The sequence below is a fragment of the Siphateles boraxobius genome, unplaced genomic scaffold, assembly GCF_051911475.1.
Source record: "Siphateles boraxobius isolate OS27281-9 unplaced genomic scaffold, OSU_SipBor_1 130, whole genome shotgun sequence".
In the NCBI taxonomy this organism is placed as follows: Eukaryota; Metazoa; Chordata; class Actinopteri; order Cypriniformes; family Leuciscidae; genus Siphateles; species Siphateles boraxobius.
Genome location: NW_027508734.1, coordinates 10,594,114 through 10,619,114, shown reverse-complemented (window position 1 = coordinate 10,619,114; position 25,001 = coordinate 10,594,114). Strand labels below are relative to the sequence as shown.

General features: G+C 42.2%; 4 protein-coding genes across 4 annotated transcripts; all 4 read right to left on the bottom strand.

Moving 5' to 3' along the window:
* Window positions 1-633: 633 nt before the first annotated feature.
* Window positions 634-3,122, bottom strand: LOC143736505 (serine/threonine-protein kinase pim-2-like). Its single transcript, XM_077227206.1, has 7 exons — window positions 2,786-3,122; window positions 2,284-2,481; window positions 2,099-2,193; window positions 1,822-1,872; window positions 1,355-1,733; window positions 1,071-1,247; window positions 634-888 (listed from the first exon to the last, which is right to left on the bottom strand). The coding sequence occupies exons 1-7, from the start codon at window positions 3,120-3,122 to the stop codon at window positions 800-802; spliced, it is 1,326 nt and encodes a 441-aa protein (XP_077083321.1). The 3' UTR covers window positions 634-799.
* Window positions 3,123-7,063: 3,941 nt separating this feature from the next.
* Window positions 7,064-8,356, bottom strand: LOC143736504 (uncharacterized). Its single transcript, XM_077227205.1, has one exon. It carries the CDS (start codon window positions 8,354-8,356, stop codon window positions 7,064-7,066), a length of 1,293 nt encoding a protein of 430 aa, XP_077083320.1.
* Window positions 8,357-15,711: 7,355 nt separating this feature from the next.
* On the bottom strand, window positions 15,712-18,200 carry LOC143736503 (serine/threonine-protein kinase pim-2-like). Its single transcript, XM_077227204.1, has 7 exons — window positions 17,864-18,200; window positions 17,362-17,559; window positions 17,177-17,271; window positions 16,900-16,950; window positions 16,433-16,811; window positions 16,149-16,325; window positions 15,712-15,966 (listed from the first exon to the last, which is right to left on the bottom strand). The coding sequence occupies exons 1-7, from the start codon at window positions 18,198-18,200 to the stop codon at window positions 15,878-15,880; spliced, it is 1,326 nt and encodes a 441-aa protein (XP_077083319.1). The 3' UTR covers window positions 15,712-15,877.
* A 3,865-nt stretch (window positions 18,201-22,065) lies between these two features.
* Window positions 22,066-23,832, bottom strand: nitr12 (novel immune-type receptor 12). Its single transcript, XM_077227203.1, has 6 exons — window positions 23,759-23,832; window positions 23,290-23,643; window positions 22,834-23,211; window positions 22,634-22,750; window positions 22,269-22,315; window positions 22,066-22,194 (listed from the first exon to the last, which is right to left on the bottom strand). Exons 1-6 carry the CDS (start codon window positions 23,826-23,828, stop codon window positions 22,066-22,068), a joined length of 1,095 nt encoding a protein of 364 aa, XP_077083318.1. The 5' UTR covers window positions 23,829-23,832.
* Window positions 23,833-25,001: the final 1,169 nt, after the last annotated feature.

The window sequence follows — 25,001 nt, the reverse complement described above, 5'->3', positions numbered from 1 at the left end:
ATATTTTCATTTTTCTCTCTTGAACTTCTAAGACAGAATCTTGTGATGTTTTATTTTATCAATTACAATTTATTACATATTGCCAGCAAAACCATGTCTTTCCTTCTGTGGATATGAAATGTAAAATATACAATTTTACACAAGTTGTAGGCACTGTGTGGTAATATGTCTAACTTTTTTTAACTTAATAGTAGATCTCTGTGAAGCCCTGACAGGAACCTCTGCGGCTGTTAAGAGGAACGAATCAACTCTCAAATTATTTACAAAAGTACAATTATTTATTTCCACATCCTTCTGAAAGCAATAGCGTCAGATGCTAATGTTGCTTCTTCAAGCTAAGATGCAAGAGGCTGATGATGGAGAGTCCAGTCGATTCAGTCCGCTGGACACACAGCTGAACACACACTTCTGGAGTGACTGTGACCGCTCATACACCTGGAACAAATAAAAAACAAATGAGTTTTATTGCCTAAATTCAGTACACTCAGAACAAGTGAGAAAAGTTCCAGTTTCTAATTTTTAGGTGTAAATAATGAAGTGACCTTTTCATGTAAAGAGCTCCAGGAAACTACATAGAGTTCAATATTCTCATAACATGCTTGTCATTTACCGTCAGTATTTCTCCTGGATGCTTCCGTCTCAGGCCCTTCATCTCATCCTAAGCTCTTGTTTTGGTGGATTTTTTCAACAAACGGAAAGAGATCTCTCTGAACAGATGACACTTCCGGAGTTGCAATTCATTACACTTAGAACAGGTGAGATTTTCAAAATACATCTTAAATAGTTTTTAGCTCAGTACCTAAAACCATTTGTGTAGAATAATCCTGTCCAGACCAAGCCGATGCTCTGGGTTCTGCTGCAGAAGGGAGCAGATCAATTCGCAGCATTCTGTGAGAAAGATGGAGAGACAGACGTCTGATTATTACCGTTAACTTTACATCCACTCTACTTTCATTATTCTAAGCTGTAAGATCTTCAGGTCAGACACCCGGGACAAATTTCTGCATTATCTATACAGCCACCTCCTATAAAGCCTATGAAGTTTTGCCTTGAATTAATAAACAAATCACCTTCTGTCAAGTCAGGTTTGTACCAGGTGTTCATATTGGTCCTGTAGAAGTCGAAACTGTCTGGAAAGTATCCACACACCATTCTGAACAAGAGGATCCCCAGAGACCAGACCGTCGCCGGCTTTCCGTGAAACTCGCCGTACATTCTGTACTCGGGAGGGCAGTACCTAACTGTGCCTGGAGGAAAGAGTGTTTGTCTGATGTGTAAGTCTCAACAAAAGCATGTCGTCTCAGCATCCAGCAGAGTTAACTGATTCACAAGAGTTTTGAGAACTAATACACACCACAGTATCTCGTGTAGGCAGATTCTGTCAGGAGATCGCTGCATCCAAAGTCAATGAGTGTGACATCGTGGTTCCTGACGTTTATCAGCAGGTTCTCCAATTTGATGTCGCCATGGTAAACTCCACGGCGACAGCACGCATCAGCGGCTAGTGTTGCCGACCACATGATGTGCCGCGCAATCTTCTCCTCAATGCTGCCGCCGTTGCGTTTCACAAACTCAAACACATCCATGCAGTGAGAGAAACGCTCGAGGACCATGACGTAGAAGTCCTCCTGGTCCTGCCAGTCCAGCAGCTTGATGATGTCCATCGCTGGACCTTTTTTACTGGCCAGGATTGTCAGAGCGACTTCTTTGGGAAGGGGTTCGGGATGATCAGGCTGGAAGAAAGAAACATTATATGATGTCATATTGTTTTAAAATAGGGATTTGACTCAGTCTGTCTGCTGAAAAATCACTACTACTCACAATGCTGATATATTCTGTACTTTCCGTTTTTTGGATACATTTCACTGCCACCTGATGGACAAAACAAAAAGCAATTAATGTGTGTAGAGATCAAATCATAAATTCCAAGCAAGAATTTAAATCTTAACAGGTCAAGAAGAGCCCTAAATAGTTAATATATGATACAGTAAGATGTCTTGCATAAGATAAAGTGAGATATCAAAGGTTGAGAAATAATTCAGATCAAAAACAATTAGCTAAACTAGTAGTGGTAAGTAAAAAAAAAAAAAAGTCAAACCTTCTGGCCATCCGCCAAACGAGTGCCTTCATAGACGGCACCAAATCCACCTTGCCCCAGCTTACAACCAATTGCATATCGGCAGTAAATGTCGTCTGTTAAAAGATGAAGAGAAGAAGACGATGTTTAATGGTGCTTTGCAGATATTGTGAGATTATTGTTGGGGACTGTGGTAGGAAACTCACCCTCAGGTCTCATGTTCAATTGGTTACGGAGAGGAGACGTTTCGCCTGCTGTCAGACGGACTGGAGCGTCGTGGACTTGAGTTTGAAGCTCTTTTTGCACCAGAGGCTCAGCAGCGGGCAGGACTTCAGGATCATCGACAGGAGGTTCCTCGAGATCAATGACCTCTACAGATCTAGAGGACTGTAGAGACTTTTGATCTAAAGAGAATATCAGTACAAGTTAACTAGCAATCTATTAACTGGTAAAAAAAACTGATGTTAGGAATAGCGATTCTTTGATATTAAAGTAAATTAAGCCACTAATTGTTCAGCTATTGATTTTTAAAGTACGAAGTATAATACAAATTTTACACCTTTGAGGTTACTTAATTATTTTATTATAAAGAAAGAAAGAAAAGGTGTGTTTAAAACTATCTTACAGGGGCAGAAAAGTGTAAATTATGAAGTGACTTTTTAATGTAGGATATTAAATATATATTCTCATAACATGGTTGTCATTTACCGTCGGTACTTTTCCTGGATGTTTCCGTCTCTTGATCCTTCATCATGTCACCCTGATCTGAGCTCTTTTTTTCGGTGGATTCTTTCTTCCATCTGAAAGAGAGACTCTTAAAGAAGTTGCCCACTTTCTTTTTCTTCTTCTTCAGACGAGAGATGGGAAGCTGGTCTGCCTCTTCCTCAGGCGTCTTCTTCTCGTCAGGCCGATGAGGAAGATGTTTCTCCGCCGTGCTGCTGCTGCCGCTGCTGGGGTTTGAGCCTGGTGTGCGGTCACGGTTTTGGAGGTCGTGAACCTGCTCGCTATCCGTGAACGGTTGTACTCGCGAACTTCTGTGTCCCATAACGAATCGCTGTTGTGTATCAATCACACTAAAGCAGCTACAAACTCAGTAAATGAGTAAAGTGTGGAGAGTTACAATAACGCGCTACGTTCTAAAAATAATCTAACTCTTTATGACGACATAATGGCTCTGACGTCACTTAGCTGAGGAAAAAAACGTCTGCTATGTTGTGTAGGCTAATGTTTCCTTTAATTATTAGGCTATATTAAAATTGTATGGTATCCGATTCCTCATGCTTATAGAATTACACCTGAATGACTATAATTTCTTCAAAAATGTTAATGAACGGTTTACATTAATCAAATGGCCTACAAACGGCGAAATAGTTATAAACATTGTAACGTTAAGTTTCAAACAGATGTTTATTAAAAATAAATATATATAAAGTATAATGTCTGCTTAATAGCCTACATTTTGTAGAAAATGTTCACATTTGAAGTGAAGTTTTATAAAATTACATAGGCCTATATGCTACAAAACGTATGGATACTGCAGCAGCAAGAAAATAAAAGGCTAGCCTAACAAGTTTTCTGTTGTGTATTTAATAATATAAATATAATCCATATTTATTTTGCTATTTTATGTATTTTCAAAGATGTGATTTTATGTGCTTTCATATTTTTAAAGTTTTATTACGAAATTCACATGATAAATATCGTTTTGGTGCATTAAGCGGGAGCGCGCTTCAACCGATCATCTCCAGGCCAAGGCCTTCTTTTTCCAACGAGTTGTTTTACAGCACAAAATAAACATACATGAACATCGGAAGAAGGTTTGTTGAAGGAACCAGAAAAAATTCACTGAAATGTATAATGTCTCGTGTGATCGCTCAGTGAAATCAAATTTCACAGGGGTGTGTTTCACCTAAAAATCATATAAATGTGCGAGGTGGCGAGGAGGGCTTTGCTCTCTGGAGGTGAAAGAATCACCAGGATGGGGCAAAAGGCCCCCATTATATTGATACAAACACTTTAGCTAAAGTAGGCTACTATGTTTTGCATGATTTCTAATTCTTTTTCAAAACAACCCCTTCAGCAAAGTTTGTAGTATTTTCTGTTTATTTTACCAAATAAAAGAAATGTATTTTATTCAATAAATATATATTAAAATAAATATTTAAAAACTATAAACTGGAGGTTTTGAAGGAGATCCCATACAAATGTAATATGGCCACAGTATTAACAATAGATTTATATGAATGATTAATATATATTTTATGCGGCAAATGTTGTGCCATCTAGTTGTTTAGAGGAGAATAAAATCACGCAGAGGCTGCGATTTTTAAATTAAATAAGGCTATTTGCATACTGAAGACATGCAGGGCCAACTCTCACACATAGCTGTCCTCAGTTTTTTTTTTTCACTCAATGAAAAATCGCGAAGCAAAGAGGACACTGACAGTGCAGGATAACTTTGTCTCAGCTTTCAAATTCTGTAAATTTTATTGCGAAATTCAAACAATAAATACCGTTTTGGCGCTCTTTAATGTGACGTGATCGCCTCAGTTCAAGCGGCACGTGAACTGATCTAAAGTTCTTCTTTAGTTAATAGTAGGCTAAATAAACACGAATGAACTATTATGTTGAAAGAAACAGTAGGCCTACAACTTGATGAAATGTAGCATGTCTCATGTAATCGCAGTTTCAACCGCGAAATTTGGTTAATAAAACAGCTTTAGAACAATATGTCACTTGACGTAACATTTAGCCTACCTCACGAAAGCCATTTAATGACCAGACCACAGGCATAGCTAGAAAAATTAACTATAGAGAGGAGTATTTTGCTAAATATATGCCATATATTACATCATATATTTTTGCTTATATCATTAAAAATATTATAACGTTATTATTATAAAAACCGCATTATATTTATTTGAGTTGTTAACTCTAAACTTCAGTAGGCCTACCTACCAGCTCACTATGTTTACAGCATTAGTGAGAGATTTTTTCCTGGAGAAAAATCAACATAGCTATACTGTACCTGATATGTATCCACATTAATTGATGTAAACATTTTCACGTTGTTACTATTCTTAATGAAATTCTGTTTATCACCAAATGTTTTGACAATCACAAGGCCTAATTGTGATGAAAGTTTTTTGTTTGCCTGCAAGTTAACAGATAACCCTGCAGTTTTTTCGTAAAATAGGTTTTGCGCCATTGCTTTGGCAAAGTATCTGTCAAACAAACTAAACTCACCAGTTTAGTGGTAATAGGTTACAATCTGATTGGACCAGTCTTTTCCAGTGCTGTAGCCTAGCTACTAAAATTTGGTTTGAGCAGTAAAAAAAGAAAATCTGAAATGTCCAATATACACTCTTAATTGCCTTTTTATTTCAAGGTGAATCTTTTACAGACGTTCAAAACACTGTGAAGGGTGTAAATAATAAGTATGCTAAAACATACTCCATTGCTCTCTCTAGGCTCATTTTGTTGGATCATTTATAATCTAGGCAACAAATAAAAAATTAGGCAATATTTTAAAATTTAGTCTCACTTCAACTTAAGTTATGCTGTAATAATAAATAGTTATTTTTTCAATACCTTTCACGCAAAGAAAGAAGCTTAAAGAGAGGTTCAAATAAATATAATTGTATGGGACAATAGTATATGAGGTTTTGGGGCCTTCATATTCACATAGGGCCCATCAGTAACAAGTTACAGGGTGCCCTCATAGTCCAAGAGCCGGCTATGGGACACATATATTACAGCATAGCCTACATACACATTTGATTTTATTATTAATGGATTTTCTAAACCATACAATCACCAAATTTTCTCATGCCAAGTCGATCTCAGAACCTGTAGTTCAAAGATGACATTTAGTACTAAAGACCTTAGCAGATACTTGACCTTGGTTAGAGTAGCTCTGCGCCATATTTCATTTTTGACAGGAATGAAAACGAGGCTGTGAGGGTTAGAATCCAGTGCATTCGATTGTACTGTTTAACAACAATCCGATTGTTCAGCTAACGGAAGGTCTTTCCGAAAAAAAACTTTCAGTAGACAAAAACTCCATAAAACAATTGTAATAAATTGTGAGTTGTGAAAATTACACGATCTGGGACCTATATAGTGAGCGTGGTGACTATGTCTATCCCTCCATGTTTTCAGCCGTATTAAATTCAATATGCCATCTAACCGTATGTCTATGCATGAGCATGACGCTGAATTGAACACATTTAGTTCTTGAACTGCATTTTAAAAACTGCTTCACCTTTACAATTTCGATTCTCGACAGCAGGGGGAGCTAAATAGACACGCGTTATCATCAGTAGAGTCAGAAACAATAGGTTACTATCGTAACCCCGGTTCTCTGAAACATCGAGTGGAGAGATCCACCTATGGGAAGGGCATCCGTACCTGACCTCTGCAGAAGCATCCAATTGCACCAAGTCTGGCTAGACAGACAGAAGCGCGCAGCCAATGCCAGGTGAGGCCACACCCCCTCACCTAAGGGCATATAACATCTGGGCGCGCTGCTATTCCTCAGTAAGTATATTCGCTTCTCGTGCAGCAAGCGGGGCAAAGCTGGTGGATCTCTCCACTCGATGTTTCAGAGAACCGGGGTTACGATAGTAACCTATTGTTCTCTTTCATCATCTCGTGTTCGAGATCCACCTATGGGAGAGACATGGACAGCTCCCCGATTGCCCAATACACTCACAGTGAGGTTCTGAAAGCCAGAGAAAGACGGTCACCCCGGGGAGGCGGTGCCTGACACGTCCATTAATCATGAACCTGCAAAGGTGACGCCACACCGACTGCTGTGGACACGCAGGACATGAAGCATGCATGAGACACATACATGAAAGTACCCCCAACCCACCAAGGCACATAAACTAAACCCATAACGGGAAGTAAATGTTTGGTGGCAAGAATGAACATGACCAGCCGGGCCATTCACTCTTATTGGTTTCAACAGGGTACAGGGAAGAGCTAAGAAGACCCAACCCCTAAAACCGAATGTGCTACCGAGGTTCTGGTGACATCCAGCCGGTAGTAACGCACAAAGGTATGAGGAGAAGCCCAACTGGCAGCGGAGCAGATGTCCTGCAGTGACACTCCCCTAAACAAAGCCCAAGAGGCGGCTAAGCCCCTTGTGGAATGAGCTCTGATGCCCCTTGGGGGCTGCACTCCCTTTGCTTCATAAGCCATAGTTATAGCGCCCACAACCCAATGTGAGAGGCGTTGCTTCGATATGGGACTCCCTCTGTGCGGAGGGGCCCATGAAACAAAGAGCTGGTCGCTCTTCCGGAAAGCGCTGGTCCTGGTCATATAAGCCTGTAAAGCACGGACTGGACACAGAGCATTCAGCCTCTGATCCTCCAGAGAGGTAAAAGGTGGAGGGTGAAAAGCGGACAGCTCCAACACCTCCGAAGTGAACGCAGGGAAGCACTTCGGCATGAAGGCCGGGTTAGGCTTAAGGGAAACCTTATCTCCACTGAGGGAGAACTTAGTGCACGAGGGGTGAACCGAGAGTGCATGTAGCTCACTGACACGTTTGGCAGATGCCAAGGCCAAGAGCAAAGCTGTCTTGAAGGACAGCAGCTTAAGGGAAATACTCCCCAGGGGCTCAAAAGGATGTTGAGACAGTGCTTCCAGCACCATGGAGAGGTCCCATTCCGGAACAGTTCTCCTGATGACTGGCAACGAGCGGCGTGCACCCTTCATGAATCTGCGGATTAGAGGGTGCTGCCCGACAGTGGAGCCCTCAAAACCCACATGACAGGCTGAAATCGCAGCCAAATAGACCTTAATGGTGGAAAAAGACCTCCCTTTTTCCATGAGGTCCTGAAGGAAACACAAAATATCAGGAACTGAGCACTGATAAGATGTGAGACCGCGCCCATCGCACCACCCTTCGAACACGTGCCACTTACAGCCATATAAGGACCGTGTAGAGACGGCCCTGGCATTCTGAATAGTGGCGACCACACGCGGCGAAAGCCCAAGTGCGTTCAGGTTCGTCCTCTCACGGGCCAGGCCCAGAGAGCCACCCTGTCCGGGTGGGGGTGGTAAATCTCCCCGTTGGCTTGGGACAATAGATCCGTGCGAACGGGAAGGCGCCACGGCTCGGCGTATAACAGAGGAATTATCTCCGCCAGCCATGGTGCCTTGGGCCACCTGGGTGCTATCAGAATGAGAGACAGGCCCTGCTCTCTCACCCTGGCCAATGAGGGAATTATCAGGCACAGGGGAGGAAAAGCATACAGGAGCACTCTGGGCCATGGGTGGGCCAGTGCGTCTACCCCGAGGGGCGCGTCCATGTCCCTTAGAGAGAAGAACATAGGACAATGGTAGTTTTCGCGCGAGGCGAATAGATCTACGCTCGCCCGTCCGAATCTCATCCATAGCATTTCCACTATCTGAGGGTGAAGACGCCAATCTCCGTAGATTGGGTTTCCCCTTGATAGCAGATCCGCACCTCTGTTCAGAATGCCCGGAACGTGAGTTGCGCGTAACGACAGGAAAACCCGTCTGCTCCACACCAAAAGCTTGTAAGCTAGAGCGTGGAGTTTCGACGAGCGCATGCCGCCCTGACGGTTGATATAAGCCACAGCCGTGGTATTGTCGCACCGTACTAGAACGTGATGTCCCTGCAGGCGAGGCAGAAAATGATTCAGAGCTTTCCAAATGGTTAAAAGCTCTAAATAGTTTATGTGCGCTGAACGTAGTCTGTTTGGCCACAGACCGTTCACCGTTCTGCCCTCCTGGGTGGCACCCCAGCCTGTCAAGGACGCATCTGTCGTCACAACTTTCCGCATCGTAACCGCCCCCAGAGGGGTTCCCCGTGCGTAAAAGTTCCCGCTCTCCCAGTGGCGCAAGGTCGCCGAGCAGGCGCGTGTCACTGTTACCGAGCGGCAAAGGTCGCGAATCGGGCTGAAATGTAGTGACAAGACCCATTTCATGAACGCCCTCATCCTCAGAAGTCCCAATGGCACAACTTGGGTGGATGAAGCCATGAGACCCTGTAGCCTGAGACATGTGCGATATTGCACTTTCGCCCCTTCTCTGAACTGCGTCAGACAGTTCATCAGAGAGCGAACGCGCTCTTGAGAGAGGCGCGCTCGCATGGAGACCGAATTCAACTCCAAGCCCAAGAAAATGACATTCTGACTGGGCGTGAAATTGCTCTTGCTCACATTCACTTGAAACCCGAGCGATGTGATGTGCGCGAGCACACGGTCGGTGTCCTGCAACACCTTCTCCTTTGATTCGGCAATGATGAGCCAATCGTCTATATAAGTCAGGATTCTCAGACCTGATATTCTCAGAGGTGCTAAGCCCGCCTCCGCGCACAGACAGAAAGACCGGGGACTCAAACTGAGTCCAAACGGAAGAACTGTGAATTCGTAACATATGCCCTGGTAGGCGAAACGAAGAAACTTCCTGTGCGGAGGATAGATGCTTATGTGAAAGAAAGCATCTTTCAGATCGACTGATGTGAACCAGTCGTTCTGTTTTATGGCACGGGCGAGTGCGCCTTGTGTCAGCATTTTGAAATTGTATTTCCTCAAATGTTTGTTCAACACTCGAAGGTCCAAGATAGGGCGGAGAGAGCCGCCTTTTTTCGGGACCAGAAAATAACGGGAATAAAAACCCTGGTTCATCAGATTGGGAGGTACCACCTGAATCGCTCCCTTGTTTAAGAGAGATGAAATTTCCTCTTTCAGAATGTGAGAGGCGTTCTCTTCCGTGTGAGAAAAGAGAATGCCGTTGAAATGCGGGGGTTTTACTGCGAATTGCAATCTGTAACCCTGCATTACTGTACGCATCACCCACTCGGGAGCTGAAACGGTTCGCCAAGCCGCTTCGTGACTCGCGAGAGCTCCCGCTCGGGCCAGAGCGGAGCTGTGTGAGACCGACAGGTTTATTTGTGATGCAATGGCGCCATCTAGTGGGTACACTAGAGGCGACATGCAGGGGTTCGGAGGGATTTCCTCTCTCTGCAGTGAGATGAATTCTCTCTGCGGAGAGAGGTTTTCCCACCGAAACGAATTCATTTGATTCGTATTTTTTTGTGTTTTGTGTGTTTTGTGTTGGGCAAACACTGGGGCCGAAGCCTTTATTGAGAGAGTGAGGGGAACAGAGTGTGGGCAGTGTGGTGTCACTGAGCTTAAACTTTCCCTTACAAAGGGCCCCCTGAACGTGGGGGGAAAACACACATCTCTCGAACACACGAGCTGGGCAGTCTCGTTTACACACGGAGAGCTGACCCATCCGCGGGACCCCCTGGGTTTTTTGGACGGGGGTCCTAGAAGAGGAGGGGAGTCCGAAGGGCTTGCGGCCCGTGAACATGGACTCGAAGCCCCCATCGGCTGAACATCAGGCAGGCCGCTTGCGTTTCGAGTCGGTGGGGTTGGAATTCGCAGGTCTCCCGGCCGCGGCCGCGGCGGGAGCGGGCTTACCCCAGTGCTTGTGTGTAGGTGCTGGGTTATGTTGCCGAGGGGGTGGTTTGTTGCGGGGCTTTTCTCTGCCCTGATGAAACTGTCGTCCCGTGGCCGGTGGGTTAGGCAAACGCACAGGGGGCGCCTGGCGTGGGACTGACTTCCTAGGAAGGCAAAGCTTGAAGGCCTCATCCTCCTTTTTCTTATCGTCACACCGTTGTTGCATCAGTGCGACGGCGGGGCCGAAGAGAGCCCGGCCGGGCTCCACCGGCGCGCCCGCGATGCGCCGTTTCTCACTGTCAGGGAGTCCCGACAGGTTCAGCCAGAGCGCGCGCTCTCCGACCACGGAAAGCGCCATGGAGCGCCCGCAAGCTTGGACGGCCTGCCGAGCGTTACGGAGGACGAGGTCGTTCACCGTTAGGATCTCCTTCCACAGGGTTTCAGAAGGATTTCCCTTTTCCAATTGTTGCCCTAACTCTTCAAGGATCTCCGCCTGGTAGGCGGAGAGGAGCGAAGAAACGTTAAGGGCCCTGACAGCCACGGCCGAGGACTTATACGCTGCCTGGTGAACGGAGGCAGCAAAACGGTCCATCTTGTTGGGCAAGACCGGCTTGGGGGGAGCGAGCAGCCCGCCCTGAGCGGGGTTAAGGTGCCTGGCGATGGAAGGTTCGACGGTGGGAGGTTCGCCCATACCGTGCGCCGCCATGTCCTTAACCTCGAGTCCCGTGAGACCGTGTTTGAAGTCGAGCGGGTCGCTCCAATAATTTCTCATGTGCTTCGCGCACGCCGGGAGGATGGGGAAGAGTTGTTTCCTCGGGCCGGGAGGGGGTCCCAGCACTTTCCCATCATAAATATCCCTCTCCTGGTCGGTGGCGCTCTGCGGTGCCGGCCATTCGATGTTGAGACGAGCGGCCGCTCGCTCACACACTTCCAGGAGGATGGCTTGAGGCAGAACCGCGTGGGCCGTAGCCTGGGGAACACCAGAGGGCGGGATGGCCTCCTCGTCCTCTGAAACCCCAAGAATGGCCGCATCCTCCTCTTCGCCAGAACCGGGCAGGTCGTGGACGAGAGTGAGGTTGTCCCCGAAGATGTCCTCCTCGGGGAAGGCGGGATTGGGCTGGTCAGCCCAGACGAGAGACGTTGCGCCCCGGGAGGCCCCCGGTAGCGCGTCGTCATCACCGTGTCCCCCGTCCGAGTCAGAAGGGCTGAGCCCGGTGCACTGTGTCACTGCCACCTTAAGACGGCGTTTTAGCAGCTTCCTAGGCAGCAAGAGGCAGAAACTGCAATTCTCCGGGTTTTCAAGGGCTTCCCGAGCGTGCTTAAGACCCAAACAGACCACGCAAAGCTGATGAAGATCCTTAGCTGCGATGAGGGCACCACACGCGGCCGGGCAGGCCCGTGACATGCTATCCCCTGGAGAGGCTGCAGGCTTAGACAGTGACATACCAGCGAAGAAAACGGAGAAATCCGTGGCGGGCAGCCGTGAGGAGAAACGGTGAAAATAGCGAGAGCGTGGGCGGCTCCGAATGCAAAGCAGCAGTAGTTGAAAAATAAACAACTGTCACGTCCGGCGGAGGCTGATCTGGTCGATATGTCCTCCTGAAGACACGAGGTGAGCAGTGTAAAAATCCAACCGAGCTGTGAGATGCAGAGATCGCGAGAAGCGAATGTCAACTGAGGAATAGCAGCGCGCCCAGATGTTATATGCCCTTAGGTGAGGGGGTCTGGCCTCACCTGGCATTGGCTGCGCGCTTCTGTCTGTCTAGCCAGACTTGGTGCAATTGGATGCTTCTGCAGAGGTCAGGTACGGATGCCCTTCCCATAGGTGGATCTCGAACACGAGATGATGAAAGAGAACAGCAGTTATAAGCGGCTTGAAGTTTGGATGCTTCATAAAGAGCTATTGTGCTTTCTCTTTCTGTTTGTTCTTTCAAACACAGAACTTCAAACTTATCGACAACACTTTGTCCATTCTTGAAGTGAACTTTTGCCTCTTTGGTTTAGATTTAACTGTTTTGGACTGTCTTGAACTGAAAGTGACGAGCGTCTGGTGTAGCCTACGATACTGTGAGTTGATAGTTGATAGACAGAAGTCTTTGTCGCGCAGGATTTGAAACGCCACACATACATTAGATGGAAAGCAATAAAGCGTAATTTTAAAGGAACAGTCAACTCTTTCAAAAATCCGGTTATTTTTTCTGTCACCACCGCGGGGCCCTCCCTCAGCCCGGGGCCCTGTGCTGGAGCCCAGATTAGACTGTGCATTAATGCGGCCCTGAGTACGGTTGGCAGTACCCACAGATATTGGATAACACTGGGAAAGTGTGCCCTTTCTGTTAGGAAGGAGAACGCTGCAGAAGCCCCTTTCTTCAAGGAGTTATGTGGAAAATACAAATGGACTAGCCCGAAGGTTGTACTACATATGAATAGTGGGTGACTTAGCCCAAGGGAAAGACACAGGCTTCCGAATAGGAGCAGCCGTGGAGAAAATATACACATATGGGATCCCCGTAGGGTCACACATACCCCTTTTCCACCAAGGCAGAGCTGGTGCTGGTTCGGAGCCAGAGCCTAGTTTCAATTCGGTTCTTTGGTTTTCCACACGCAAAGCACCAGCTCCGAACCAGGAAAAGTGGTTCTTAAGTAGCACCAAATCATTGCTGGTCTAGAACAGAGCCAAGTAAGAACCACTTGCGTCAGGGGCTGGGGGCGGGGTTACCGTGACCAACAAGACGAATAGAAACTTGTGACCGCCATTTTTAAATAGCAGCTAGTCGAGCTAATAGCAGCTCGATTATAAATATCCGTCTATGTAAGTTACGGCGAGCTGCACAAACGCGTTGGACTCCGATGTATTTTGTAAACCCATGAGCATCCATAGTATTGCAACGTCCGTTATTGTTGATGGCTTGTTCGAGATGCATCGGAGCGGCGCGGACCGATCGGAGCTGCGGGAGTGTTTGGAGAACATACGAATCCTTGTGCTTTTAGATCGCTATTGCAGTGCTTTGATGTCATGCGGAGATCGATCTGCGAGAAGCCGATGCATCTCGAACAAGCCTGGCGTACTGTTTGGCGCTACCGCACTAGCGTTGCTGGGCAACATGAGACGTATACAGTGACGTAAGATCTGGCTCTGTTGTGGCTCTCTAGCCGGTGGAAAGGCAAATCGGTTCTTATTAAGCTCGTCAGTCGAACCCACTCTGAACCAGCTTTGGCTCTGGCTCTGAACCAGCACCCGGTTCTTGTTGGTGGAAAGGGGGTAACATATGGGACCCAGCCTAGACCCGGTTCTCAAGGATTCAGCGGATAAAGGCCTGGCGCCAGATGCTCCGCCATGTCCGGGGCGAGGGTGTTGAAGGACTCAACAGGTTTTTTACTCTGGAGTAATAAGGGTGCACAGTAGGGTGCAGCAAGCCGACAGAGCTGGACCTCTCGGTGCTTCTACCCGTTTAGGGTGAGAACACAGGAGGAGGCCGGCTCTATACGTAGGCTATAATATCTAGCGAACGCGTTAGGTGTTGCCCAGCCCGCAGCTCTACAGATATCTGTTAGCGAGGAGCCATATCTGTTCGTGAAGACATGGGGGAACAGGGACAGCCCGAAGGGCAAGACTTTGTACTGATATGCTCGACCCTCGAACGCAAAGTGTAGAAACGGCCTGTGTCGAGGAAGAATCGAGACATGAAAGTACATGTCCTTCAGGTCGACCGCTGCAGAATAATCTCGGGGACGGATACATTCGAAAATCCGTTTTTGCGTAAGGATTTTGAATGGTAGTCTGAGGAGACTGATTCAAAACTCGCAGGTCCAAGATCGGTCGTAACACACCGCCTTTCTTGGGTACAGGGAAGTAGGGACTGTAGTGCCCTGACCTCATATCGGCTGGAGGGACCGGCTCTATCCTGTCCATCGCCAGTAGCCAGTATTGTATTTTAACCAATACAAAAAGCAACAAGGTCTGACACAACCTGCATAAATCAGAAACATAAATCAGCACCTATGGGAGAAGATATTAGTTAACAGCCTCACAGAAAGTTTGTAAACAATCATTTTATTATTTGTAACATCATCCAGTATTTGTTGAGAGGCTAAGAAGTGGGAATTAATCCATGATGTGTTTGATGCAAACTCAGGAGGTTTTAATTAGCCCTACAATATTGAAATAAAAAGCAACATGTTGAATGAAGACAATAAGGTACAAAATGGAAAATAAACAGAAATAAAATTAAATGGAACAACAGCAACTGAGCATCCCAGTTACTTACCCCCTTCCTTCATGCACAGCAAAACTAACAGGTAAATACACACCTATACCCAATTGACATGTCAATAAACAGGAAGTGACCATTTCAAAATAAAAGTCATTGAACCTTTCCCGCACCTACATTATTATGTATGATCAATATTCCAAAATCATCAATCACACTTAATATCTGCAAAATAAAATAATTATCTCAGTCTTTCATTAATGATTTTCTTTATGGAATTAAATAATAAATTGGTCAATGTTAGAATTTAAATTTTGGTTTAAGATTCAATTTAAAGATTTCAATATGTTGTATATTTTCATTTTTCTCTCTTGAACTTCTAAGACAGAATCTTGTGATGTTTTATTTTATCAATTACAATTTATTACATATTGCCAGCAAAACCATGTCTTTCCTTCTGTGGATATGAAATGTAAAATATACAATTTTACACAAGTTGTAGGCACTGTGTGGTAATATGTCTAACTTTTTTTAACTTAATAGTAGATCTCTGTGAAGCCCTGACAGGAACCTCTGCGGCTGTTAAGAGGAACGAATCAACTCTCAAATTATTTACAAAAGTACAATTATTTATTTCCACATCCTTCTGAAAGCAATAGCGTCAGATGCTAATGTTGCTTCTTCAAGCTAAGATGCAAGAGGCTGATGATGGAGAGTCCAGTCGATTCAGTCCGCTGGACACACAGCTGAACACACACTTCTGGAGTGACTGTGACCGCTCATACACCTGGAACAAATAAAAAACAAATGAGTTTTATTGCCTAAATTCAGTACACTCAGAACAAGTGAGAAAAGTTCCAGTTTCTAATTTTTAGGTGTAAATAATGAAGTGACCTTTTCATGTAAAGAGCTCCAGGAAACTACATAGAGTTCAATATTCTCATAACATGCTTGTCATTTACCGTCAGTATTTCTCCTGGATGCTTCCGTCTCAGGCCCTTCATCTCATCCTAAGCTCTTGTTTTGGTGGATTTTTTCAACAAACGGAAAGAGATCTCTCTGAACAGATGACACTTCCGGAGTTGCAATTCATTACACTTAGAACAGGTGAGATTTTCAAAATACATCTTAAATAGTTTTTAGCTCAGTACCTAAAACCATTTGTGTAGAATAATCCTGTCCAGACCAAGCCGATGCTCTGGGTTCTGCTGCAGAAGGGAGCAGATCAATTCGCAGCATTCTGTGAGAAAGATGGAGAGACAGACGTCTGATTATTACCGTTAACTTTACATCCACTCTACTTTCATTATTCTAAGCTGTAAGATCTTCAGGTCAGACACCCGGGACAAATTTCTGCATTATCTATACAGCCACCTCCTATAAAGCCTATGAAGTTTTGCCTTGAATTAATAAACAAATCACCTTCTGTCAAGTCAGGTTTGTACCAGGTGTTCATATTGGTCCTGTAGAAGTCGAAACTGTCTGGAAAGTATCCACACACCATTCTGAACAAGAGGATCCCCAGAGACCAGACCGTCGCCGGCTTTCCGTGAAACTCGCCGTACATTCTGTACTCGGGAGGGCAGTACCTAACTGTGCCTGGAGGAAAGAGTGTTTGTCTGATGTGTAAGTCTCAACAAAAGCATGTCGTCTCAGCATCCAGCAGAGTTAACTGATTCACAAGAGTTTTGAGAACTAATACACACCACAGTATCTCGTGTAGGCAGATTCTGTCAGGAGATCGCTGCATCCAAAGTCAATGAGTGTGACATCGTGGTTCCTGACGTTTATCAGCAGGTTCTCCAATTTGATGTCGCCATGGTAAACTCCACGGCGACAGCACGCATCAGCGGCTAGTGTTGCCGACCACATGATGTGCCGCGCAATCTTCTCCTCAATGCTGCCGCCGTTGCGTTTCACAAACTCAAACACATCCATGCAGTGAGAGAAACGCTCGAGGACCATGACGTAGAAGTCCTCCTGGTCCTGCCAGTCCAGCAGCTTGATGATGTCCATCGCTGGACCTTTTTTACTGGCCAGGATTGTCAGAGCGACTTCTTTGGGAAGGGGTTCGGGATGATCAGGCTGGAAGAAAGAAACATTATATGATGTCATATTGTTTTAAAATAGGGATTTGACTCAGTCTGTCTGCTGAAAAATCACTACTACTCACAATGCTGATATATTCTGTACTTTCCGTTTTTTGGATACATTTCACTGCCACCTGATGGACAAAACAAAAAGCAATTAATGTGTGTAGAGATCAAATCATAAATTCCAAGCAAGAATTTAAATCTTAACAGGTCAAGAAGAGCCCTAAATAGTTAATATATGATACAGTAAGATGTCTTGCATAAGATAAAGTGAGATATCAAAGGTTGAGAAATAATTCAGATCAAAAACAATTAGCTAAACTAGTAGTGGTAAGTAAAAAAAAAAAAAAGTCAAACCTTCTGGCCATCCGCCAAACGAGTGCCTTCATAGACGGCACCAAATCCACCTTGCCCCAGCTTACAACCAATTGCATATCGGCAGTAAATGTCGTCTGTTAAAAGATGAAGAGAAGAAGACGATGTTTAATGGTGCTTTGCAGATATTGTGAGATTATTGTTGGGGACTGTGGTAGGAAACTCACCCTCAGGTCTCATGTTCAATTGGTTACGGAGAGGAGACGTTTCGCCTGCTGTCAGACGGACTGGAGCGTCGTGGACTTGAGTTTGAAGCTCTTTTTGCACCAGAGGCTCAGCAGCGGGCAGGACTTCAGGATCATCGACAGGAGGTTCCTCGAGATCAATGACCTCTACAGATCTAGAGGACTGTAGAGACTTTTGATCTAAAGAGAATATCAGTACAAGTTAACTAGCAATCTATTAACTGGTAAAAAAAACTGATGTTAGGAATAGCGATTCTTTGATATTAAAGTAAATTAAGCCACTAATTGTTCAGCTATTGATTTTTAAAGTACGAAGTATAATACAAATTTTACACCTTTGAGGTTACTTAATTATTTTATTATAAAGAAAGAAAGAAAAGGTGTGTTTAAAACTATCTTACAGGGGCAGAAAAGTGTAAATTATGAAGTGACTTTTTAATGTAGGATATTAAATATATATTCTCATAACATGGTTGTCATTTACCGTCGGTACTTTTCCTGGATGTTTCCGTCTCTTGATCCTTCATCATGTCACCCTGATCTGAGCTCTTTTTTTCGGTGGATTCTTTCTTCCATCTGAAAGAGAGACTCTTAAAGAAGTTGCCCACTTTCTTTTTCTTCTTCTTCAGACGAGAGATGGGAAGCTGGTCTGCCTCTTCCTCAGGCGTCTTCTTCTCGTCAGGCCGATGAGGAAGATGTTTCTCCGCCGTGCTGCTGCTGCCGCTGCTGGGGTTTGAGCCTGGTGTGCGGTCACGGTTTTGGAGGTCGTGAACCTGCTCGCTATCCGTGAACGGTTGTACTCGCGAACTTCTGTGTCCCATAACGAATCGCTGTTGTGTATCAATCACACTAAAGCAGCTACAAACTCAGTAAATGAGTAAAGTGTGGAGAGTTACAATAACGCGCTACGTTCTAAAAATAATCTAACTCTTTATGACGACATAATGGCTCTGACGTCACTTAGCTGAGGAAAAAAACGTCTGCTATGTTGTGTAGGCTAATGTTTCCTTTAATTATTAGGCTATATTAAAATTGTATGGTATCCGATTCCTCATGCTTATAGAATTACACCTGAATGACTATAATTTCTTCAAAAATGTTAATGAACGGTTTACATTAATCAAATGGCCTACAAACGGCGAAATAGTTATAAACATTGTAACGTTAAGTTTCAAACAGATGTTTATTAAAAATAAATATATATAAAGTATAATGTCTGCTTAATAGCCTACATTTTGTAGAAAATGTTCACATTTGAAGTGAAGTTTTATAAAATTACATAGGCCTATATGCTACAAAACGTATGGATACTGCAGCAGCAAGAAAATAAAAGGCTAGCCTAACAAGTTTTCTGTTGTGTATTTAATAATATAAATATAATCCATATTTATTTTGCTATTTTATGTATTTTCAAAGATGTGATTTTATGTGCTTTCATATTTTTAAAGTTTTATTACGAAATTCACATGATAAATATCGTTTTGGTGCATTAAGCGGGAGCGCGCTTCAACCGATCATCTCCAGGCCAAGGCCTTCTTTTTCCAACGAGTTGTTTTACAGCACAAAATAAACATACATGAACATCGGAAGAAGGTTTGTTGAAGGAACCAGAAAAAATTCACTGAAATGTATAATGTCTCGTGTGATCGCTCAGTGAAATCAAATTTCACAGGGGTGTGTTTCACCTAAAAATCATATAAATGTGCGAGGTGGCGAGGAGGGCTTTGCTCTCTGGAGGTGAAAGAATCACCAGGATGGGGCAAAAGGCCCCCATTATATTGATACAAACACTTTAGCTAAAGTAGGCTACTATGTTTTGCATGATTTCTAATTCTTTTTCAAAACAACCCCTTCAGCAAAGTTTGTAGTATTTTCTGTTTATTTTACCAAATAAAAGAAATGTATTTTATTCAATAAATATATATTAAAATAAATATTTAAAAACTATAAACTGGAGGTTTTGAAGGAGATCCCATACAAATGTAATATGGCCACAGTATTAACAATAGATTTATATGAATGATTAATATATATTTTATGCGGCAAATGTTGTGCCATCTAGTTGTTTAGAGGAGAATAAAATCACGCAGAGGCTGCGATTTTTAAATTAAATAAGGCTATTTGCATACTGAAGACATGCAGGGCCAACTCTCACACATAGCTGTCCTCAGTTTTTTTTTTTCACTCAATGAAAAATCGCGAAGCAAAGAGGACACTGACAGTGCAGGATAACTTTGTCTCAGCTTTCAAATTCTGTAAATTTTATTGCGAAATTCAAACAATAAATACCGTTTTGGCGCTCTTTAATGTGACGTGATCGCCTCAGTTCAAGCGGCACGTGAACTGATCTAAAGTTCTTCTTTAGTTAATAGTAGGCTAAATAAACACGAATGAACTATTATGTTGAAAGAAACAGTAGGCCTACAACTTGATGAAATGTAGCATGTCTCATGTAATCGCAGTTTCAACCGCGAAATTTGGTTAATAAAACAGCTTTAGAACAATATGTCACTTGACGTAACATTTAGCCTACCTCACGAAAGCCATTTAATGACCAGACCACAGGCATAGCTAGAAAAATTAACTATAGAGAGGAGTATTTTGCTAAATATATGCCATATATTACATCATATATTTTTGCTTATATCATTAAAAATATTATAACGTTATTATTATAAAAACCGCATTATATTTATTTGAGTTGTTAACTCTAAACTTCAGTAGGCCTACCTACCAGCTCACTATGTTTACAGCATTAGTGAGAGATTTTTTCCTGGAGAAAAATCAACATAGCTATACTGTACCTGATATGTATCCACATTAATTGATGTAAACATTTTCACGTTGTTACTATTCTTAATGAAATTCTGTTTATCACCAAATGTTTTGACAATCACAAGGCCTAATTGTGATGAAAGTTTTTTGTTTGCCTGCAAGTTAACAGATAACCCTGCAGTTTTTTCGTAAAATAGGTTTTGCGCCATTGCTTTGGCAAAGTATCTGTCAAACAAACTAAACTCACCAGTTTAGTGGTAATAGGTTACAATCTGATTGGACCAGTCTTTTCCAGTGCTGTAGCCTAGCTACTAAAATTTGGTTTGAGCAGTAAAAAAAGAAAATCTGAAATGTCCAATATACACTCTTAATTGCCTTTTTATTTCAAGGTGAATCTTTTACAGACGTTCAAAACACTGTGAAGGGTGTAAATAATAAGTATGCTAAAACATACTCCATTGCTCTCTCTAGGCTCATTTTGTTGGATCATTTATAATCTAGGCAACAAATAAAAAATTAGGCAATATTTTAAAATTTAGTCTCACTTCAACTTAAGTTATGCTGTAATAATAAATAGTTATTTTTTCAATACCTTTCACGCAAAGAAAGAAGCTTAAAGAGAGGTTCAAATAAATATAATTGTATGGGACAATAGTATATGAGGTTTTGGGGCCTTCATATTCACATAGGGCCCATCAGTAACAAGTTACAGGGTGCCCTCATAGTCCAAGAGCCGGCTATGGGACACATATATTACAGCATAGCCTACATACACATTTGATTTTATTATTAATGGATTTTCTAAACCATACAATCACCAAATTTTCTCATGCCAAGTCGATCTCAGAACCTGTAGTTCAAAGATGACATTTAGTACTAAAGACCTTAGCAGATACTTGACCTTGGTTAGAGTAGCTCTGCGCCATATTTCATTTTTGACAGGAATGAAAACGAGGCTGTGAGGGTTAGAATCCAGTGCATTCGATTGTACTGTTTAACAACAATCCGATTGTTCAGCTAACGGAAGGTCTTTCCGAAAAAAAACTTTCAGTAGACAAAAACTCCATAAAACAATTGTAATAAATTGTGAGTTGTGAAAATTACACGATCTGGGACCTATATAGTGAGCGTGGTGACTATGTCTATCCCTCCATGTTTTCAGCCGTATTAAATTCAATATGCCATCTAACCGTATGTCTATGCATGAGCATGACGCTGAATTGAACACATTTAGTTCTTGAACTGCATTTTAAAAACTGCTTCACCTTTACAATTTCGATTCTCGACAGCAGGGGGAGCTAAATAGACACGCGTTATCATCAGTAAACCAGTGAAATTCTACTTCATCTGGTTCAGATAATCTCATTTTTGTGTTATAGTCTTTTTTAACACGCCTTACTCCACTTGAAAGTGAAACTTATGTTTTTTTTTGCGTCACCTTTAACCTGAATACATAAGCATGTAAAAAAAAATAAAAAATAAAAACTGCTAGTCTAACTGAGTGGCCATGAACAAAGAGGGCAGATTTCTTTTTATTGAGGGCCACATGAAGATGTTGAAGATAGCCAGCGTCAAACGTATAGTAATTTGCAATATTTCAGTTTTGATTCTCTGATCACAAGTTCACTAATATAAGACATTTCTTTGTGAAAGAATAAGGCTCTCAGCAACTAGAAATACCCTACCTTTTTGTGAAATGTTTGTCCACCAAGAATTTAAAACTTTGTTTCTTGAGGAATCATTCAGTGTTTGTAACTGGTAGGCTCGTTGTGGATGATAATAGAATCAAGTTTTTGTAAGACAATGGCGTTTGTTTTATTGGAGCTCACAACAGCATTCAGATACATCAAATACAACTAATGAACACATAAGGCAATATTAATTTAATTTAAATGTAATATCACAGAATTATTATTTATTACTGTAACCTCTAGCAGCTGAGTACACTACATGTGTGCATGAGCTTCTTTCAGTCTCCTGTCTGTTTGAGTCTCTTCCAGGGAAATGTACCGCTGCGTAGCTTATCTCCTCTGGTACACCCTAAAACCAACACCACAGTACTCAATACACATAGCTAGATGAATAAACAAAGCAATGCATATTTAAATTTTTACCTCATTAGCAGGAGATGAAGAAAGTGTTGTTTGTAATGGCTGGGTTTCTGCAAAGAATATGCAGAATGTGCTTTCTTTTTAGTTATGACATGATTTTTTACACATTTTGGTATGTTACGTACATGTGTATTTTGCAGTATGTGCTCAAGTAACCAAACCTCTCAATCACATCTCAATGATAAAATCAACATTTAGTTGTATTTTACAATTGAACATTAAATTCAATTCAACAGGTTGATTTAATTTAATCTTCTGGACAGTTATACTTTTTATTTTTATGTAATATAATCAGTGTCAGTAATGCTCTAATAATCAACATTATCATACAATATTGTCTCAATATTCTTAAAATACAAACGGCTTACCAGAAAATGTTTCTTGTCGTTTTTGTGCTCTCTTACATAGAAGGATAGCGATGATCACCAAGCACAATATATTTGTTACTATCAAAACTGGGACCTTAAAGTCAGTCCAGGCCAACTCTGAAATTAAGATTTAAAAAAGTTTAAATATTCAAACTGCAATTAAGATGATTTAATGTATCGTATATAAATAATTTTCTCACCTCCAATTTCAAGCCTACTTCCATTTCCAAACAGTATCTCTCCACACATGGCCACAGCGCAGTAGTACATCCCAGCATCAGTTAAACTGAGACTCCTCTTGGGGAGATTGTAGATACAAGACTGTATATGGGAATCTTTCTCAGAGCTCGTATTGCATTGATCTTTTCTGTTTCCATGCTTGTAAAGGATTCCTGGATGTGTGTCTCCTGATTCATGTCTAAACCAGTAGACGCTGTGATTTCCTTCACATCTTTCAGTGAGAACAGTACAGTGAAGATTCACAGAGTCTCCTGGGTTAAACTCATGCTCATTTACCCGAGAACTCAAGTCCACTGCTGACAAAAACTGCTTAATGTGATGTTGTCTTGTATTTACCCCTAAAATTAAGATAGGATTATACATTATATACATTATATCATATATATTTTTATATATAGTTTGCTAGGTTTACTTACCTTTATAGTTTAAAAACAGCCCATTACCGAAAGTTATATGATCGTAGTCACGGGCACCGCAGTAATAGATTCCAGTGTCTGATGGCTTTAAATCTTTTATAATTAAAGTAAAATAATTATTTTTCTTTACAGCTGTTATTCTTTTATCTTTCTTGAAGTCTCCATAAAACGTTGGCGTTAAATGATCAGCATAGAGACTGAGGATGCATGTTGGAGCTTCTCCCAGAGATTGCTTGAACCAGGAGAGGTAGTTCTCGTGGTTTTCAGTTATCAAGCATTCTAAAGTTATAGTTTCACCTGCAGCGAAGGTCTCCAGGACTTTCTCTTGAACTACTGCAGCAGATGTGATGAAGCCTGAGAAGAAAAAGCACAAGCAGGACCATCAGAGCAGATCAGAATAACATCCTTTCATAAATATAAGGTAAGATTTAACTTTGCAGAACAAATCTCTCTTCCGGAGCAAACACACCTGTCCTAAAGAGTAGAAAGAATATCAGATGTTTCAACATAGTTGAGGTCCTCTGTGCATTTGGTAACATCTTATGGAGCGTTTGTAAGACGTGTGGGTGTGAAACGCCTGGGTTTAGAGGAGTCCAGCCTTGCTTTTCTGATTTAGATGATGTCTGGGTCTGATTGGCTGTTGTCATTTTTCCATTCAGGCTGTCTGACCCAAGCAAATCGAATGTGGTGTGGCTTGTCTTTTGCTCTTATGATGTGAATCTTGTGTTTTGATCAACTGGTAATATTTAATCTTTGTGAACTCTCCTTTTCAGTAGTTTTTGACCTTTTATTTTCTTTATTTCTTACACAGCAAGCTCAGATTTAAAAAAAAAAAAACAGGCCCAGTGTGATTTGATTAACCATATTGATAACCAGTAGTGGTGCAACGGATCACTAAACTCACGGTTCGGATCATATATCGGTTGAGTCATGGATCGGATCATTTTTTGGATAAAAAAAAAAATGTAATGTAACTTTGCTTTTTATTTATTACTTAAAGTCCGATAACACAGCAAAAATCTAGCTTTTAATAATTAAACATTATTTAAGACAAGTGAACAGTCAGTAATAAAATAAGATCAAATATACAAATTACAAGCATAGATTCATACAAAATAACAAAGTTACAAATAAAGGAAGGTCTAACAGTAGTATTCAGATACAGAAATGTAACAATTAAATTGTCACTTTAAGACCTAATGAACGAATCCACATCCGATTTCTTTCTGAACCGTTCACTTAAGACATAACCGACTGGGTTTACAAGATTACTCGCCGAGACGGGTATTTAACATAATTTTTTGTGTATGTGTCTTTTCAAGCGTCTGAAATGAGCCTCTCTTTGTCTGTACGATCGAGTTCTCTTTCGCCTCTTCTTGTGCTTGAATTGTTTAAAACCGCTTGAATGTGTAAATTGGCAAGAAAAAAACACGTGCAAATGATAAACTTTCACTATGATGGTTAAACTTGGGAATTAATCTGCGAATCACATGCTGCCGAAATGTGGGGCCTGATCAGTCCGGATCATAGATCAATGGCGACCCATTGCACCCCTAATAACCAGTCATTGTTTCAATAACATCATACACAACATGATGTTTAGTATAGTTTATAGTCTAGAAGTACACTGTATTTATAGGAAACATTAGAATTTTGTCATAGTTCTTCTTATAGCTCATCCAGACATTAAATATTTCAGATAATTCAGCCTG